General features: G+C 46.2%; 1 protein-coding gene across 18 annotated transcripts in view; it reads left to right on the plus strand.

Annotated features, from left to right (window-relative positions):
- KALRN (kalirin RhoGEF kinase) overlaps nucleotides 1-19,375 on the plus strand; it is a 672,007-nt gene that overhangs the window by 438,791 nt on the left and 213,841 nt on the right. For all 18 annotated transcript variants that reach the window (XM_046002937.1, XM_046002938.1, XM_046002933.1 and 15 more), the window contains exons 26-32: nucleotides 1,058-1,127; nucleotides 3,495-3,584; nucleotides 9,432-9,524; nucleotides 13,730-13,841; nucleotides 15,634-15,824; nucleotides 16,260-16,361; nucleotides 17,895-18,037. In XM_046002937.1, coding sequence (XP_045858893.1) covers nucleotides 1,058-1,127; nucleotides 3,495-3,584; nucleotides 9,432-9,524; nucleotides 13,730-13,841; nucleotides 15,634-15,824; nucleotides 16,260-16,361; nucleotides 17,895-18,037 — 801 coding nt within the window. The remainder of the gene's footprint in view (nucleotides 1-1,057; nucleotides 1,128-3,494; nucleotides 3,585-9,431; nucleotides 9,525-13,729; nucleotides 13,842-15,633; nucleotides 15,825-16,259; nucleotides 16,362-17,894; nucleotides 18,038-19,375) is intronic.

Consider the following 19,375-nt stretch of genomic DNA (forward strand, 5'->3'; position numbering starts at 1 on the left):
CTGTTACTATTGAGAGAAGTACCTCATGAATGCACGTGTTTATGTCATCCTATACATACGTAAATTAAAACATATAGGAAATTTTCCAGGGTTAAAGTTGCAGAAACACAAGATAGGTACATTTTTAAAATTTTGGTAGATATTGTCACATTGCATTTTGTAAAGATTACGTCTTCCATTTCCATCAGTACGTTCCCCCACCCCCCAGCATCATAATTACTTTTTATTTTAAAACCTCTGTGCGATTGTTAAAAAGCAAATTCCATTCCAGTGATGCTGGCTCTTTAGAGCTTGAATTCTCTAAGCTCAAACCAATTGCTTAACATATTTGAAGTTGTTTTAGTCAACCCTTCATTATTTCTTCACAAAGATAGAAGCCTAGGGCATGGATACCCACCATGGCAGATGATTCCATAGTAATTCAATTCAGTTTTCAACTATATTGTAACTTTTTCCCCATTGAATTTTCTTTCCTGATGATGTCTGCATTCGGAAACACTAACTCAGAGTTTTTAGCACAGAGTAGCTTCCAGGAGAAGGAGGCTAAGAATTGGAAAGAAGTTTGCAGGATTCAAAATGTTTCCACTTCATCTCTGGGATCATAGATGATATTTATTTCATTCTTTTTGATGTCTATTCTATATATTTATATATATATATATATATATATATATATATATATATATTCTATATATTTTTATATATATTTTTAACTGTTATGATGTGTTCAGTTTACTTGCATAAAAAATAGATTCATAGTTGCAGTTAAAATGAAAGCCCCAACACAAGTATAATATTTAATTGTTTTTCAGCCCGAGAAGTAGAAATCCCTAAGGGAAACAATACATTTTGAAGTAGTACTATTTAATCAGTTAATATAAATTATAATGAAATCAGTTCTGATCTATTTAAAACCACTCCTCACCATGTATCACTTAGAGTGTGGAAAAGCCCTGTGTAGATAATGCAGAGTGTATGCCCTCAGTATCATCCTCTGACTAGGGAGTGAGACAGAATACAGAGATGTCTCTGATCCAGACTTTCTCTCCCCTTGCAGCATCTTCCTCAAAGAGCTGGAGAAGTACGAGCAGCTGCCTGAGGATGTGGGACACTGCTTTGTTACCTGGGTAACTGACTTGAAATCCTTCTCCCACTGTGCCATACTTCCCAGGAGTGCAGACGGTGTCGGATGGTATCACTGCTCAGTGCCTGAGCTGAGGATTGGTGTCACTGACATTCTAACACAGGACCAGGGACTCTGGAGAAGAGGCAGAAGTAGATCTGAGAGAAGCAGTCCATCCCATTTCCCTTCTTGGGAAAAGTCCTTAGACACTGTGTCCAAGCTCCACATAAAGTTCTTCGTGAACTTTCTAAAATTTGAGACATCGGGAGAGTGGAATAACATCACCACTTGATAGACACACTACTCCGGTTCTATGCACTAGTTTTGTTCTGTTTGTTTTTGCAGGGTAAGGATTGGGCAATTAGACCTTTAGGAATCCACCGAACAATTGGTTACATAGTCTTCCTTAATAGGGAAGAAAAGATTCCATGGGTATTCATCCCAGTTCTGACCTACAAAATTTGTATCTGATCGTTTTCTTTCCTGGTGCTATTGTTGTGGACCAAGTAAATGGCCTGAATGTACCAGGTTCTGATTATATAAATGGAAATCTTAGTCTTCATTAGCATCTCCACACCATGTTATTCTGAGCTCAGATTCATGGTCGGAGTACAGGCATCTCCAGGGAGGTCTGCCTATGATACTAAATGCAGCTCGATGTAGAACTCCTTCCCAGGGTCAGGAGTTCTAGCTAATAATTATCTCATCATAATTTCCACTCAAAATGGGCTACTGTTCAAAGTGTCTTCATGATTCAGAGTTGATGCTCTCAACAGCCTATGCACTAGGCTGGGCTGTGGTTATGCTGTATATTCTATAGGGGAAAACAATTCAGCTGACCTAGAAGGTTGACTAGTCCACTGGCAGGTAGTAAATATCACAGCCAGTCCCCCAACTTGGGACCTGGGTTGTTTGTTTGTTTGTTTGTTTGTTTTTTTAACACAAAACCTTAACATTTTCTTCCTGGCATAGTCTTACTTCTTAAGGAGCCGTAGACTACCATCTTATTTGTGTTAATACACTTTTCTACCTCTAAATACGCGAGCCCATGCACAGTTCATATTAATGATGATAAACAAATAATGTATGATCCCTTGGAGAGCCAGTGTAGAGAAAAAACAAGTGAAGGGTTTTGGGGTGTCTGTTTGTTTGTTTACAAATTGTTTCATACAGATTTTGGATCTGCCTAACAATCAACCGTAAGTATGATTTATCAGCATGTCTTAGGGATGATAAATGCCTCCCACATAGTATATAAACCCTAAAATCGGTTTCAGAAAACCTTTGATGATTACATAAAGTATGCGCATTTTGCCAAGAATCATCCCAAGGTGATTTTCATAAGTCTCATAATCTTCACATCAGAGGGTAGAAGAAGTTGTTTCAGTGTATTGAAAACCAGTGGTTATGACCAGGAAGCCTGGAATCAGCTGGCCTGAGCTCTGCCACTTTCTAGCTGTGGGAATCTGAAGTTACTTAACCACAGTTTCGCATCTGTAAAATGGGGATGATAATAATAGAGTTCACCGCACAGGGTTCTCAGGAGGACCAGAGAAGTTAATATATAGGAAAAGCACTTGGCAGAGTGCTGGCATGAATGAGACCTGCGATAATTAACACATAGCTGGGCTGCTTTCTCAGAGGAGGACGTCCCAAGTGTTCTGTGGGCACCAACACTGGCAGCATCTCACAAACGGGAAAGGTACTTGGTGGCTGAAATACACATACCTTTCCCGGGAGTAAGGACATGTAGCACTAACCCGGAGGGGCCTAAGAAAAACAAAAAATGAATTTTTACCAAGCTCAAGGTTCTTGGCTTGCAGTAACAATCTGGTTAGAACTCATTGTTCAGGCCCTTCCCCAAAGGGTCACATTGCTTTCCTTCCCCTGGATCATTGGCTTTGGCATGGCCTACCAACTACCCCCAACGGAGAACTTTGGAATACAAGCACATCTACTGCTGAGGGCAACTTTGTTTGCATTCTTTGGTTTTTGTTTTTAGAGCAAATGTTTTCAGTGTTTCCAGAGGGGAAGCACCATTGTAGGAAATCCAAAAAAGGGATAATGTCTAAATAAATTCCATCCAATTTCAAAATAAGTTACGTGAATTGGTTTTTCTGATTCCTTCTAGCACAGACTAGGATTAAAACAAGCTCACTTTCAGCAAGCTTTCTCCACCTGCAGGTAGGAGAAAAGCACCCCAAGGTTTCTGAGGGGGAACATGGGCCTGATAAGCCCAGAACATTTGCCACAGGTAATCCTGTGCCACACAACATATGAGGGCTTTCACCGCACAACCCCTGCTGGGCCCTTTACAACAGAAGGGAGCAAGGGATGGATGCTTATCTATGATTGCCTTTGTTCTTTTTAGGCAGACAAATTTCAGATGTACGTCACCTACTGTAAAAACAAGCCTGATTCCAACCAGCTGATCCTGGAGCATGCAGGCACCTTCTTTGATGTAAGCCATAGTTTTCCATTCTTGAGCCATGGATGAATGGGTAGAAATGCTTCTCTACTTTGGGAAAATGGGTTTTTATCCTTTTATTGCTCATTGTTCCTTGGCCACCCAAACCTCTATCTCGTGGATAAAGCATGGAGACAAACAAAAGCTGTGTTCATCTTTTGTTTTACCCCATCCCATCGCAAGAGCTGGGGGTTTAGACAAGGCGCATTTGCCCTCCATGCCTCGACACCAAACTGAGCTAGCCATAAATCCCATGTGTAGAGGAGACCAGTGATGGCACGGCAGTTAATATGTTTCACTTCTGCTTCATTTGAAGCTCCCTCCAATGCAGGGGTTCTCAAAGTGTGGTCCCCAGACCAGCCAGATCAACGTCACCTGAGAACTGGTTAGAAATGCCTCTTTTGGACCCTCACCGCACCCAGGTCTGTCAAATAGAAACTCCACCCCTAAAATCCAGCAATCTGAGCGTTAAGAAGCTGTCCAGGGACCGGTGCCCACTCAAGTGTGAGAGGTGCTACTCCAGTGTGATTGTCTCAACCTTGACCACATTCGGATTACCGGGGGAGCCTTGAAAGATGCTGATTCCTGTTTTCTACCCCTGTCATTCTGATATGATTGGCTTGGATTTGGCCTGGATTTGAGAGTTTTTAAAGCTTCCAGGTGAGAGTAAGCAAATCCAGGGCTGAGCACTTGTGCTGTAATGGAAGCCAAGTGAAGGGGGCGCCCAGGGGCCTTGTCTGATCCCTCGCTTTAGAATGAGGGTCCAGGGCTGTTTGTGAATGAAGCTCTAAGTCTCCGTAGTGCTGGTCCCTGGAGGGTGACAGTGTCAGCTCCAAGGTAAACAGAATCAAATGGGCGGATACAGGATACAAGGGAAGAATAAGGAGAAGAAATGAGGGGAGATAAGAAAGTTCAGAGAGAGAGAGAGAGAGACTGTAACAGTGACACCCATTACGCTAGTCCTATCAGAAACGACAACGTGAAAAAAAAAAAAAAGAAAAAGAAACGACAACGTGAAATTCAGAACTTTTTCATGTTTTTCGGTCTTTCTGCCTCCTGCTTTCATTTTCCCCATAAATATTGGAGTATTTCCTGTCAGGAAGATGGTGTGCTAGGCGCCTTGGGAAATGCAGACATTTAAATGTCATTCCTGTAGTCAAGTCTACAAAATAAACCTCTGGGCATCTTTCTAGCCTTGTACTGCCATAACAGAAATGATTCCACGAGTGTCTTATTTCTCCATGAAGGAATGACCCTTGAATGGGAGAAAGCCAGACAAGGAAAAAGCATACATGAATTTTTAAAATGAAATGTTAATAGAGAATTAGTCCTGAGCATCCCAATTTGGAGTTTTGTTGAGGTTAGATTTGATAAAAAATAAAATGGAAAATTCGAGAAAAGTACTTCTTTAGCTTGGTATCAGAATTTATTGGATATCATATTGGATGTTCTATTACCACTATTAACCTTTGTCAACAATGTGTTTTTCTTAAGATGTTATTCACAACAGTATCCAGAAGGGTCTCTGTGAAGTTTTAAACGTTCTGTGTCCTGTCTTCCACTTAGCATTTTTCTGAACATACACGCCCTGTGCTCTGAGCATGCCTCAGACTCTTCTGCTTCCTCACCTTTGTTCGCAGTGCTCTCTGTATCTTACCTCTGTGTGTGTGTGTGTGCGCGCGAGCAAACACACACACACACACACACACACAGTCACTCTTCAGAATTCTTTCTATCCTTTAAAGGTCAAATGTTTCCTACATGAATCCTTCCCTTTCTCTATGCCTGTGTTATACTTTGTATCTGTCTTATAGCATTGGTAACAATTTGCCTTTTGGCAGGTTCACAGTGTACCCTTCCATTACACACACCTCCTCCCACCTGTGGGCCCCTTGAGGTTGGCTGATGATTTGCCTGGCTCCTTTTGTACACATCATAGTATATGATGGTAATCTGTATTTTCCTTTAGTCCTTCATTCATCATATCCCTGTTTCTAGCCAATTTCTAGATTTTGACTAGTAAGTTAGATATACCCCCAAATTTTGCACCCTATCCCTCCCTCCCTCCCCCATTTCTAATGTAGTGACCAATGAGCTGCTGGAAACCAGAAAAGATAGTCCATGAGGTAGAAGTCCCTAGAGCTCAGCATAGAGAGGTGGGGAGGGAGAGCAGTAACTCTTCTGATTATTCCCAGAGCTTTCCAGAATGCATAATATTTTTTAAAAATTTTTTTAGATTTATTTATTTGACAGAGCAAGAGAGATCACAAGTAGGCAGAGAGGCAGGCAGAGAGAGAGAGGGAAGCAGGCTCCCTGCTCAGCAGAGAGCCCAATACAGGGATTGATCCCGGGATCCTGAGATCATGACCTGAGCCGAAGGCAGAGGCTTAACCCACCGAGCCACACAGGTGCCCCCAGAATACATAATATTTTTAACTTTTTCCCTTTCCAACGGAAATTCTACACATAGAAAATATCTGCTCTAGGCCCTTATTCTATAAAAGAGGTAAGCCCCTCATTACACTGTCTTTTAGTATCCATTATTGTAAACAGTCCACAGAAAACTGACGCTCCAGAAAGGGACACACATTCCCATGATCCAGAATTTTCTACCTCAGATGTGAGAGCTGGGAGGCCATGATGCTTGATGCTATGGTGACTAGTGAGCATGGTTGGGCTGCCCCAGCCACCAGAGGCAAGGACTTCCTCACTGCCCCACATGCAGCCTTCCCAGGGCTGGCAGAGAGGGAGGGCCAGCACAGTGTGTTACTGCCTGTGCTGTCTTGCCAGATTCCCCAGGTGAACTCACAGTGTTCCTTGGCCCAGAGAGTTGTGCTGCCCTCTAGATTGCCCATCATCCATAGACAAGTCCTGCTCTAACTGCACACCTCTGGGAAAGAGGCAGATGAGTGAGAAAGTTGCTACTTTCTGGGATAGTTGGCAGGAATGCGATCATTGTTGTAATTCCCTTCCCACCCTCCTCCATGGCCACATAGCAAGTCCTATCTTGGGGGTCTTTAAAGTGCTTCCTGTATTCCTCCCAGTGCTTTGTTCTCACTGACCCTAGCTCAGGGCAAGCCCATGTTACACACCTAGAGGGATAGAAAGAGCTGTAGCTATCAATTATAAGTGGATTTAAAGTGAACAAGTTCTCAGTTTTCATATATTCACAGATAGGACCAGCCATCTCCACAGTCAATTGCAGGGCATTTCCATCACTTCAGAAAGAAACCCCACACCCTTTAGCTGTCATCCCCACCTCATCCTCCCCCCATTCCTCAGCCCAAAGAAACCAATGATCTATTTTCTTTTTTGATTATTATTTTTTATTAATATATAGTATATTATTTGCCCCAGGGTACAGGTCTGTGAATCATCAGGCTTACACATTTCACAGCACTCACCATAGCCCATACCCTCCCCAAGGTCCATAGCCCAGCCACCCTATTCCTTCCCGGCATATCCCCCAGCAACCCTCAGTTTGTTTCGTGAGATTAAGAATCTCTTACAGTTTTTCTCCCTCCCCGGTCCCATCTTGTTTCATTTCTTCCTTTCCAACCCTCACAACCCCCTGCCCTGCCCCTCAAATTCCTCATATCAGAGAGATCATATGATAATTGTCTTTCTCTGATTGACTTATTTCACTTAGCATGATACTGTCTAGTTCCATCCATGTCCTTGCAAATGGCGAGATTTGGGGTTTTTTGATGGCTGCATAGTATTCCATTGTATATATGGACCACATCTTCTTTATCCATTCATCTGTTGATGGACATCTAAGTTCTTTCCATAGTTTGGCTATTGTGGACATTGCTCCTACAAACATTTGGGTGCACGTGCCCCTTCGGATCACTACACTTGTATCTTCAGTGTAAACACCCAGTAGTGCAATTGCTGGGTCGTAGGGTAGCTCTATTTTCAACTTTTTGAGGAACCTCCATGCTATTTTCCAGAGGGGCTGCACCAGCTTTCATTCCTAACAACAGTGTAGGAGGATTTCCCTTTCTCCACATCCTCGCCAACATCTCTCGTTTCCTGACTTGTTTGTTTTAGCCATTCTGACTGGTGTGAAGTGGTATCTCATTGTGGTTTTGATTCATATTTCTATCTCTATAGGTTTACCTGTTCCAGACATTGCATAGAAATGGAATCATGTATATGTGTTCTTTTGTGACTTTTTTCACTCAGCATAATGCTTTCAGGGCTTATGTGTGTTACAGTGTGTATCAGCACTGAATTCCTTTTTATGGCCCAGTAATACCCCGTTGTGTAGGTGTGTGTAACCCATCGTATATTTCCATTCATCAATTGATGGACATTTGGGTTGTGTTCCCTTTTTCATTATTATCAGTAACACTGCTATATATGTCATATGTAAGTTTTTGTAAGGTCATGTTTTCATTTCTTGGGCGTATCACTAGGAGCAGAATTGCTAGATCACATGGCAACTCCATGTTTGCATCCTAGGGATTGTTCAGTAACCTCCTAGCTAGTCCCTCTGCCTCTATACCCCCACCTCCACCCTTGCTATGAGGCTTATATGACTCTCTCTGAAAGAGTGCTTTCACGTTTTTCTTCTATTTAAGATCTACAATACTTTACCATTGAGAAGCTCACTACCAAAATACTGATTTTTTTTCATCTAGCTCAACGCCATCAATGACCTAAATATACTTCGCTTATCTAACTGCATTTTTCATTTTTTCTGGTCTCTAGGTATGCATGCTCTGTACCATTCGGCATTGTCCCCATTATCACTAAATCCATAGTGATTCTTTCCTGTGGACTTTTTAAATAGGTTTTCTCTTTGTAGAATGCCATTTATCCAGCTTTGCACTTCCTCCCCCCCCCCCCCCCCCCCCGCCCCCAGCTATCTTCTGAACCTCAGCTGAAGACTTTATCTCTCCTGAACCATCTGCCACTCCTGGACTAGCCATTCCTCTCTGTGCATCTCCTTTGTTGCTATTTTATGTGCATGGGTAAGGCTGTTGAGGCAGGGCCCACGTGGGCCCTTCGCTGCCCTTCACAGTGCCTACACCTTGGGGAGTGGAAGGTCATTTTGGAGGCAGGATGGAGAATGGACTAAAAAGAGGCTAGAGGCCCAAACTGCAGCTGGAGGTCATGGCCGTTGCCTGGGTGCAAATGGTGTGGAGAGGAAAGACTTGTCACCAGGGATAACACAAATTAAAACAACTAACAGGGACTCCACCGTCTCTGGCCTGGTGGGGGGGGGGCGGCGAGGGGGGAACTGAGGAATGAGGGAGGTGTCATGGGTCACAATAAGGAAGTTGTAGGGAATGCAGAGGGCATTCCATCCTGGGGAAGTTGAAGGTGGAGAGGAAGAGGGTGGAAAGGAGATCTGCCCTTGACCTGTTGTAAGGAGATAAAGACTCTGGAGCCATGGACATAGACCTCTGAGCCCTGCTCTCTGCCTCCCCTTGTTCTCATCATCCTGCTGTCCCCCTGTGAGTGCCTCCACTCTGGGTTTATTCCCCTTACTTCCACCCCACTCTGTCTATTATTGCTCTCTTGACTTCCTTTTGCCACTGTTATCCTTCCCCATGTCTTCTTCATCTCCATTTCTGTCACACGAATCTGCTTTCTCTCCCTTTTCGCCATTTCTCCTTTCTGCTATTTATGCCTTCATCTGGGTCTCTCTTTTTTCTCTCCCCATCAAAGAACGGCTCCTCATAAGTGTCTACCCTTTTTCTTCTTCTTTCTTCTCACATTGCCTACTTCCTCCCCAAACACACATACACACACACACACACACACACACATACACACACGTGCACACACCCACCCCTCTGTGTGTAATGGCGCCCATTATCACCCCTGCAGGAGATACAGCAGCGGCATGGTCTGGCCAACTCCATCTCCTCTTACCTAATCAAGCCTGTCCAGAGGATCACCAAGTACCAACTGCTCCTGAAGGTACCTGCCCTCCCCTCTGTGTCACCCCCTCCCACACTACCAATCCGGGGAGGCCCCGCTTTGCCCGAGGATGGGACAGCTTCCCCCTCAAGACCTCGCCTCCACCTAGAGCAAAACTTCAGAGATGAACCCCATGGGCTTTGCTGTCTCCCAGACTGTGTAAACTATCCCAGGAAATTCTGGGTTCTTATTTGTTGGGGAACAGAGGCGACATGAGAACAGGAATAAGTCGTAACTCTTTCCACACCTGCCTACCACTGCACAACTTGGAGCAGTTGTCACCAGGGGCACTGGCTGACACATGGGGCCTCACTTGCCCTTACCCCCGCCCCAGCCAGGGCAGATTCCTCCTGGCGGCCCCTGCTTCTGATAGGATCAGGGGTCAAGGTCTTCGGGGCAGTGCCAGTCTACATAGGCAATAGAGACCCAGGGTGGCACCTACCATTTCCTTAATCTCTGTCAAGACTATGAGGTTTCTAAGAGAAAACCCTCAAACAGTGCAGATTAAAACACAATGGCACACTTGTGTCTGGAGGAGCCCATATGTTAGGTAAGGGTTCTTTTGGAGCCAAGCAAAAGATTCAGATTTCCTCCAAAATATTCTCTTTAAAATTTAAATTACCAAATGATATGAAATACTAAGCAATTTGGGCTGATTCTTCTTAAGGAAAGATACACTGACCATCTGAAAAGATGGCATTTCCCCCACAGAAAGCCTGGGAAATCGGTATTGTAAGCAATTATGTAACACCAGTGTATACCACTTATCCCTTATCAAGGGATAAGGGTGGGGTTTTCCCTAAGTTTGAGTATTTTGCTAGTGGCTCCTCAAATGCAGAGGACATCGGGGTAGCAAGAGGCATGTTCTAAGTAGTGTATTTCCAGAGAAAATCTGCTGAAATTCAACTCACGTGTAGAGATGCTTGTGGAGTCTCACATATTCTAGCTTCACAGAGCCTGAAAACCAGTCTAGTTTCAAACCTAGGTTTCTACTCACCCTGGAGTGTGACCCCTGCCCCATCAGGCCCCAGGGATCTCCCTGCTTAGCTGCATGGTTCCATGATAAGAGCAGGGCCTCTTCCCCATTCTGTGTCAGGACACAGACTAGTCCCCCCCAACCCCCTTATGGTCCTCTGGCCTCCACCTTCAAAGTCCTCTTGCCTTATCTCCAAGAAGAGACTTTTTGGGCTTCTGCTTCCAGGCACTCAAGTCATCCATCCCTGCAGAGATGCCTTAGAGAATTACCATGCCGCATCATGCCCTTGGCTTTTACTGAGGCCTTGTGTGAGAAGTAACAATGTGCAGAGCATCTTGACTGTTTTAACAGAATTGTTTTTGAAGATGTCCTCTTTGTTTTTTCAAGTTCCTTGTATAAGACCTCAGAGTCAGGTACGGGTGTTCTCTCCAAAATCATTGGTGTGCCCTCTACCTGTAAATCGCAAGAGCTTTCGCTCCGTCTTCACCTTTGACTATTAGATAATTAGCATTGAGTCCTGTTACAATGACTACAATGACTATATTGTTTCTACTTTGTCCTTAGTCCAGATTCCTGTGTATAATCATCCCCTCCTTCCCTAGCCCATTTAATGCTTGACCCTTTCATGATTTTTCTTGTACCAGAAGACTTTTTTAAAATTCAGTTTTGTGGTTATGAAATGTAAAGTATCACAACGCCTTTTCAGGAGTCGGTGGGGCTATAAATTAAAAAGTAAAACAAAACAGAAGCTCACCCATCCACACTGCTGGTGCCTTAAATAAGAAAGATCCAGTTCTAAAAGAAATATAGCTTTTCACCTCTCCCTTTGAATTCTGCGGGGCTGAGGTTCCCAGGAGAGCCTTGTGACACACACAGGAGAAGGAAGGGAGGGTGGACAGGCCGCTCTGTGTTTTGCTTTAGGCGATGGGAGGGGTGGGTGCTAGGTCTTCATTCTGTAGTTGGGTGTCTTAGGAAGAAATGATTGGCAGGTAACTGAGAAGGGGAAAAAATGAAGTAGTGGGAATTGGACTGTGGAGAAGTTGTAAAATTATTGGGGAAAAATGACTTACTAAGGTGATTAGGACTCATAAATGTGCTGATAGCAGAGTACCCGCTGAGTAAAAGAAAAATAGTTTGCTGAGCTTTTACTATAAATAAATAATGTGGGATTTATTCTCTCAATAAAGATAGTTTTATTCCAAATATATTGATATTTAATTATTAGTGTCCTCTGGGGCTCCTCACTTTGGGTGTTGCTTGAAAATAAAAACTGTATGTCAGTTGCTGTTCAATATTCTCTCTGTAAATCTGCTACAGCTGTCCTTTTGGAGTCTAAATTAAATGTGGAGCCTTCTTCTTAATATCAACTATAACAAGGATCCAAGGAGAACTTTCTGGCTTTGCTAGCTGATCAGAGGACTTGCCACACTGCTTTGGGGCTGGGGCGGGGGGCGAGGGGAGGTGGTGTCCAACCAATTAGTGTTTTCTGTTGCACACTGAATCCTATTTCATATTTGTCTCTTATGCTTCTGCCTAGAAATTCCTTTGAGGATATATGAGAACAAGGTCAGGAGGGTGAAAATTAGGGAAGGGATGGGAGAATCAGAGAACTTCAGGTTGGTAGAAGTAAATGCAGGTTTCTGAACAATTTTTTCCTATTATACTGGCTGGAGCCAAGGACAGAGCTGAGAACAGATCACTTCTCCCTCCCAAACATGCTCAAAGTAGTTCATCTCTCCTTTGGACACTCAGAGCTCCCTTCTTCATAAGGAAATGTATCTGAGATGACACAAAGGATTGGATGTTCATGTCAGATGCTCAGTAATCAGATATCTTACCAAGTATAAAGCTTGACTAATAATGTCAAGGATACAAATAATCCCAAGGCAGAGATAAAGCACAGAGAAGTCTAGGACCACCAATAGCTCCAAGTCCTTTCTTGGAACCTCAGAATGTACTGTAGCCCAGACCAACATACAAACCTTCCCAATGGTGTATGTTGTTTCAGATCATTTACCCCAAAGAGAGCCATTTTGTTTATGAAATATACTAACTTTTTACTCAGATAGTGGCATAACATCTATAATATTTTACGGGGAGCTATGCCCTAAAGACATAGATTCAGGTTTTTGTTACCACAAGAAGTCTTAGGCCAGATATATCCTACTGGAAGCATTCCATAGATAAGGACTCTCCTGTTAGCTAGTACCATTAGTTTATTTGCCGGAAGGTCTGACATTAACACATTCACAAGATTTGATCTGGTCAACTTCTTTCTTTCCTGGAAGGCCATCTTACCCATCCACCCATACCCTGACTCCCCCTACCCCCTAGAAGGAGAGAGTATGAATTGCAGATCTGTTGCCTGTTTCCTTCCCCATATCAAAATGAGCAAAATTTACAATAACCCTCATAGGAAAAATGAAAGCCAACATTCCTCCGGGTTGGGGAAAATCATTTCAAATGGCCCTTATAATTTTTATATGTCTTTTATGGAGATAATAATATCCTAGCCTTCAATGAGGAATAAGAGAGGGCATGCTCTGGGAAGTCTCAGTGTGATGGAGGTCATGGGGGACAGGGTTGGCATGGCAGATGGAATACTGGACTTGGAGTCTAGATTTAAGATTCAAAAAGAACTAGTCCAGAATCCCATCTACCAATCTCAGGTTAGGAACTCCTGACTTATATGATCTAAAAATATTTTATAACTCTGAAACCCTGTAAACCTCTAAGGTCTGTAACCCCAGGCTGCTCCCAGTATGGCGCAAGTCAGCATTGAGGCAGCAGAAGGATGTAAATAAACATGGTGCTAGCCATAGACGTCCAGGGACCTATGAGTGCTGTGCGTTCTTTGCACGCCTGTTGTCTTCTCTTTGTGATTCCACAGTACTGACCCTCTGTTTGTGTGCTGTGCTAGGAGTCCTCTCTTCTCCAGGAGGGGAACCAAGTGACAGAGAATGCCCTAGATTGCTGATTTCCAGTGCTAGGCATTGAAGAGTTGGGTTGAATTGAGTTAGTTTAGGTTAGATGGAGCTGTGGAAGCTCCGTCTGGGAAAAAAATTGTTGAGTTCTCTGGAGAAAACATCCCACCCCACTCTCCTTATCGCTTAGAGGGAACCATTACAGAGAATGAACCTGGTCTACAGTCATCTTGGTGGGTTAGGTGGTGGGAGGGTGGGGAAGCTGGGATAAATGGTTCTAATTGTGTCTGGACTTTTTCCCCCAGGAACTTTTAACTTGCTGTGAAGAAGGGAAGGGGGAGCTCAAGGATGGCCTGGAGGTGATGCTCAGTGTCCCAAAGAAAGCCAATGATGCCATGCATGTCAGCATGCTGGAAGGTAGCTGTCTGTCCTCACAGCCTGTCCAGGGGAGCCTCCTCCTTTCCTAAGACCAGGGAGCTTATTTCGTGGGAGGGAAGTGGCATGAAGTCAGGCAAGGGGCAAGGCTGGAAGAGAGGAGAAAGGGCAAGTGGAGGGCAGGGGTCTTCAGGGCATTGGGCCTCAGGAGGTGTGAGAGGAGCTCCACAGGGGCCAGCTCAACCAATACCTGCCTCCTGGTAGGACCAAGTTGTTTCAGGTGCGTAGACAACTTGCTGCGTGTGAGGCAGTCTAGCACAGCCTATCTTCCTCACCCAAAATGTGCTAGAGCCCTGCCCCGCAGCAGTCCTGTTCATCTGCGTGGCACTGGCATTGTGTTGCTCACCAAAATGAGTAGAAATCCTGTGTGCACGTAAGTACACACACACACGCACGTGCCCTCATGGTCTCCAGCCTTATGCCCTTCTTCTTTCTATTGCAATAAAATATACATAACATAAAACTTGCCGTTTTAACCATTTTTAAGTGTACAGCTCAATGGCATTAGGTACACTGGCGTGGGTGTGCACCGCCCTTCTGCCCCTCCTAGCAGGTGAGAAATGTCCTGCCAGACAGACCCGAGAGGACTTTGCCCAAGTACATGTAGTCCATGGGAACCATGCTCTTGGGACCCAGAGACTGGGTAGAGTGAAACTCCAATACAGTGCTCTTACACCACAGAACAGACATGCAGATCAGCCAAGTAGGGCTGGGGTTGCGAGAGGAGCTCAGACTTGGCATCCCCGTCTGGCCTGGCAAACAGGTGCTGAGGGACAGGAGTGCCCTCTGCTGCAAGTCTGCAGACCTGTGGGCTGTGTTTTCTCCTCCCCACCCCGTGTCCCCACCCTCCGTCTAGAAGGCTCCATCTGATCTCCCCACTCCCTGGGCCACCCTGAGCAGAGGAGGCTGGAGTTCTCCGTGCAGTTGAGCCCTGGTGACCTTCTCCGGACTGAGCACTAGCCATCTGGACATACTCCTCTTGCCATAATTTCTCCACCCTGTTCTCTTGGCACCCATCCTTGTCCCCAGCCCTGGGTATCCTCCCCCTGCAAGCACCCTTCTCCTCCAGCCAGTCCCTGCCCTGTGTTCTGAATCCAGTTGCTCCAAGTACCATCTGAGGACCAGCAATAGCAACACCTGGGAACTTGTCGGAAAGACAGATTCCTGGGCTCCACCCCACAGCTAAGGAATCCCAGTTTCCCAGTCTCCCTGCAGGGCAGGGGTGGGTAGGAATCGGGTTTTGACCAGCTCTGTGGGTGATTCTTATGCATACTAAGTTTCAGAACCTCTGTTAAAATTTAAAGGGGAATAAATGTGACTGTTCAAGGCACGTGCACTGCACTGTTTAGGAGCCATCAAAGGGAAGAGTCCTAGGAATGGAATATAAGAAATAAGCAGCGACAAATAAAGTGGAGTCAAGGGCACTCCCCTATCCTGCAGTGCTTGCCTGCAGCCCCACTCAGTGCTCTGAGTCAGTGGGAAGCTATAGGAAGAGGGGTACATGGGGTTTGCCCTTGCAGGAGGTCCCAGGCCATGCGGAGATGCCGCCAATCCTGCTTATGTGTAGGAGACCTGGTGCGGGAAAGGGGATCTGCTCGTTGTTCCCTAGAGCTGTCTCCTCAAGTTTTGAGGAGGCTCAGGAATCCGCGGAGAGGGGATTCCTCTCATTGTGGGAACAGAGGGCTCCTAGGGGAAACCTTTCTGCGATGGGAGTGGAACGTGGCCCCCAAGTGGCGCTAGAGAAACTCCATGGGGCGGAAACGGTGTCTTTCAGGGTTCGACGAGAACCTGGATGTGCAGGGAGAGCTGATTCTCCAGGATGCCTTCCAAGTGTGGGACCCAAAGTCGCTGATCCGGAAGGGGCGGGAGCGGCACTTGTTCCTCTTTGAGATCTCCTTGGTTTTTAGCAAGGAGATCAAGGACTCTTCAGGACACACGAAATATGTTTACAAGAACAAGCTACTGGTAGGTGGGGCAGGTGGGGTCAGGCAAGTCTCCCTGTTGTCCTAGAGCCCTCGGGCAGAAAGGGCTCTCGAACACTCAGCTCATCTCTCCCCTGGCGCCACACCAAAACCATCCTGGACAAATGAAAAGGCCTCCTATTTGGAAAGCTGCCCCCCTCGGCTCCCCTTCTGCATTTTAGAGCTCACCAGTCTTCTTGCTGTCTGCTTTTAGTGCCTCCCTCTTCACCCTCCCTCCCTGCCGCCTGCTAATCTGGCAGGTGCTTGTAGTTCCTTTCATCCCAGGTAGAAGATGGAAGTGTCCAGTCTGTTGAAGTTTGATTGACAGAAGCCCCTCCCTCGGTCCTCTCCTCTTTGTTGCCTTTCCCTTCCCACCCCAGCCCTAAGTTCCCCACTGCCCTCCCCTTCCCCGCCTCTCACAGGCATTTCCTGTCTACAGACCTCAGAGCTGGGTGTGACCGAGCACGTAGAAGGTGATCCCTGCAAATTCGCCTTGTGGTCTGGGCGCACCCCCTCCTCAGATAATAAAACAGTACTGAAGGTAAGTACTGCTCCCAGCCGGCCAAGGGCACAGGGTTGCGGGTAGCAGGTGGAGGGCAGAGGGAGGCGGCGGCGTCTTCTGGAAAGCTGGGGCCTGGAGACTCCATGGGTAGTGCAGTAGCCCACGGGTATTAAAAACCAAGTTCTATCATGGAAGTAGGCCTGAAATCTCAAAGACGGGTGGTCTCCTAAGTCCTTCCCCTCCTAGAGGGAGCAAGGCAGGGAACAGCCAGCTGGGCTGTCTCAGCAGGGCCCACTTAAGTATGTTCTGTCCATATGTCCCCTTTAAGGGCAAGGACAACTGACCTTTTGACAAAAGGTACCTTGATTTGTTCCACATCCATCCAATGCTTTTTCTTGAACACCTACAGAGAAGGTATTCTGCCCAGGGCTGCTTGTAACTAAGTATGAGAGACGGACTCATCCTCCAGGAACTTAGGTTCTAGAGCTCTAGTAAATCACGCTAGCTTGGCAACTGTGTTGATTGAAAGGAGTGCTGAGAAAGAGCTTTTCACCAGATGACAGCCTTAAGGAGTCATTCCAGCTCTCCAGAGCACACACAGCTTAGGATTCGGGGCTTGTGGTAACATGCATCTAACCGAGAAGGGGTCCTGCGGACGGGGCTCCCGTGGACAGGGCTCCCACCAGACGTTTGTTTATTGGGGTGGCTGCCACCCTGGAAGAAGTGGTACAACCGTGACAAACACTTCACATTGTTCCCTCTGAATTGTCAGCCCGGCTCTAGCAGCCATGAGGCAGAATGACCTGAAAACAATTTTACAAAGACAAACTGGAGATTCACGAAATGGTACAAGTGCCTTCAGTGAACATGTTTACAAGGCTAAACACCCGGCACTGACTTTCTGTCAGCGCAGACCTATGGATGTAGCCATACTGGGGTTTGAATGTGCTGGTGTGGATCTGTACCACTTGGTAAATAGCCACTGACTTCAGATACTCCCTTGCTACCCCTCCCAGTGCTGCCCAGACCTCCCCAGGCTCTAGCAACTGATGTAGTCATCCCTGGCCCAGCAGGGGACTACTACATAGGCTCCAGCCCCAGACAGATGGCAGTATGTATTTGAGAGAGAGAGACCATAAGCAGCAGGGAGGGGCAGAGGGAGAGAGAGAAGCAGACTCTCGCTAAGTAGGGGGCCTGACACAGGGCTCGATCCTGGGACCTCGAGATCATGCCCCAAGCCAAAGGCAGACACTCAACCAACTGAGCCACCCAGGTGCCCCAGGGCCATTGTCAGTATTGGTCAGTGCCACACAGAGTATGAAATACTTTGACAATCGCTCCTGTACAAGTACAATGTACAATATTGAGTATTGCGGTCTTAGCCCCATTCTAGTAGTTGAAGAGTGTGTCCTTGGGATTGAAGAGTCATGCATGTAAAATGAGAAATGAGCTCCTCAAACATTTTGTGTCCTTGAAAATAATGGGATAAGCCTACAGGACAAGGATGGAGAACTGTTTTAGGCAAGGCAAAGGGAGATGGGGTATTTACTCTTTCTCTCTGTGGCACTCCAGGCCTCCAACATAGAAACCAAGCAGGAGTGGATCAAGAACATTCGAGAGGTGATTCAAGAAAGGATCATTCACCTGAAAGGAGCTTTAAAGGAGCCGATTCAACTCCCCAAAACACCAGCCAAACAGAGGAACAATAGTAAGAGGTAACCAGCGTCTTTCCCCCAACAAGCACTGCCTCACAGGCTCCAGGAGTGGGAGTGGGGTCTCCCTCTGCTCCCACAGGGGCAGTGCAGTCTGCCGTTGGCGCCCCTCTCCATGAAGTCCCGTCTAAGATGAGGAGTCTCCGTGCTCGCTTCGGCAGCACATATACTAGGATGAGGAGTCTCCTCTCTGAGCATCTCACCAGTCACTGTCAGTTGCCTTCAGCAGAGCTGCACTGAGCACCTCATCTTTCACAGACACTGGTAGGTGCTCGGAGAAGAGAAGGGGAAGCACACGATGAGCCCTTGGCCTTGAGAACCCTCTAGTGGTTGTATCTCTCACATGGAATAGTTAGACTTGAAGGATTAGTGCCATCCGTGGAGACAGTAAATGCTGTAAAAATTCATTGAGGGGGGCTTTAGGTGAGCACTAGAGAGGAGAGTCCAGGGAAGGCTTTGAGAGGGAGGTAGGCCATGAGGGGACTGATTAGACAGGATGGAAGTTTTGTATGTGGTTAGAGCAGGGGCTTGGTGTGATGGGGTTGTCGCTGCAGCTCTTCTGTCCCCCGGAGTCCTCACCGTCAGTTACCTGAGATAAGCAAGGTGATTGGGCAAAAGGGGACTGAGGTTTTGTATCTTCACCTCTCTGGTACCTTCCTCACCCCACTTGCCCTACACTGGTGGAAGACATCCTCAGTGTCTATTTCTCAAATCTCCATGTGACAGTCACCTACAAGGACTCTCTTAAAGGGCACTTCAAAAGAGAGCATATAAAAACATCATGTCAATACTGAAAAAAAAAAAGAAAACAGTTCTGGGGGTAATGGTCATTGGTGGTAACAGGCTTGCCTTTCCTTGCCTTTCCTATTCCTGAATGGACTAAATCCCTAGCTGACCTTCTGGTGCCAGCCAGGATGCATGGACCTGAGGACCTGCGGAGTAGCAGCATTAGTACAAAGGGAGTTGATGGCCCAAAAAAGGGTGTGACTGAGGTAGGGAGAGATACCTCCATGGGCTGGAAGCCCAAGACCTGCGTGGCCAGAAAAAGGTCACTGCTCAGTGCTGGAAGGACAAATCAGGGCTGTGTCGGGGGAGGGGGTATTTTCATTTCAGTTATCCATGGCCGGAGTCCAGGGGAGGGCCAGATTTAGTTTAGCTCTAGGGCCCTGCCCTGCTTCAGGAAGCCCCTGCTTCAATAAAGAAGATAGAGAGGAAATGGTCTAGAAACTCAATGTCCAGGAGCACGCAGGAGAGGATGGACATTTAGGTAAGGTTGGCTCAAGTCTCTCTGGGAAGCAGCCCCTTTCTGAACATCTGTAGATCATGAGATGGACTTCTCTT

The sequence above is a fragment of the Meles meles genome, chromosome 4 (assembly GCF_922984935.1).
Source record: "Meles meles chromosome 4, mMelMel3.1 paternal haplotype, whole genome shotgun sequence".
Classification (NCBI taxonomy): Eukaryota; Metazoa; Chordata; class Mammalia; order Carnivora; family Mustelidae; genus Meles; species Meles meles.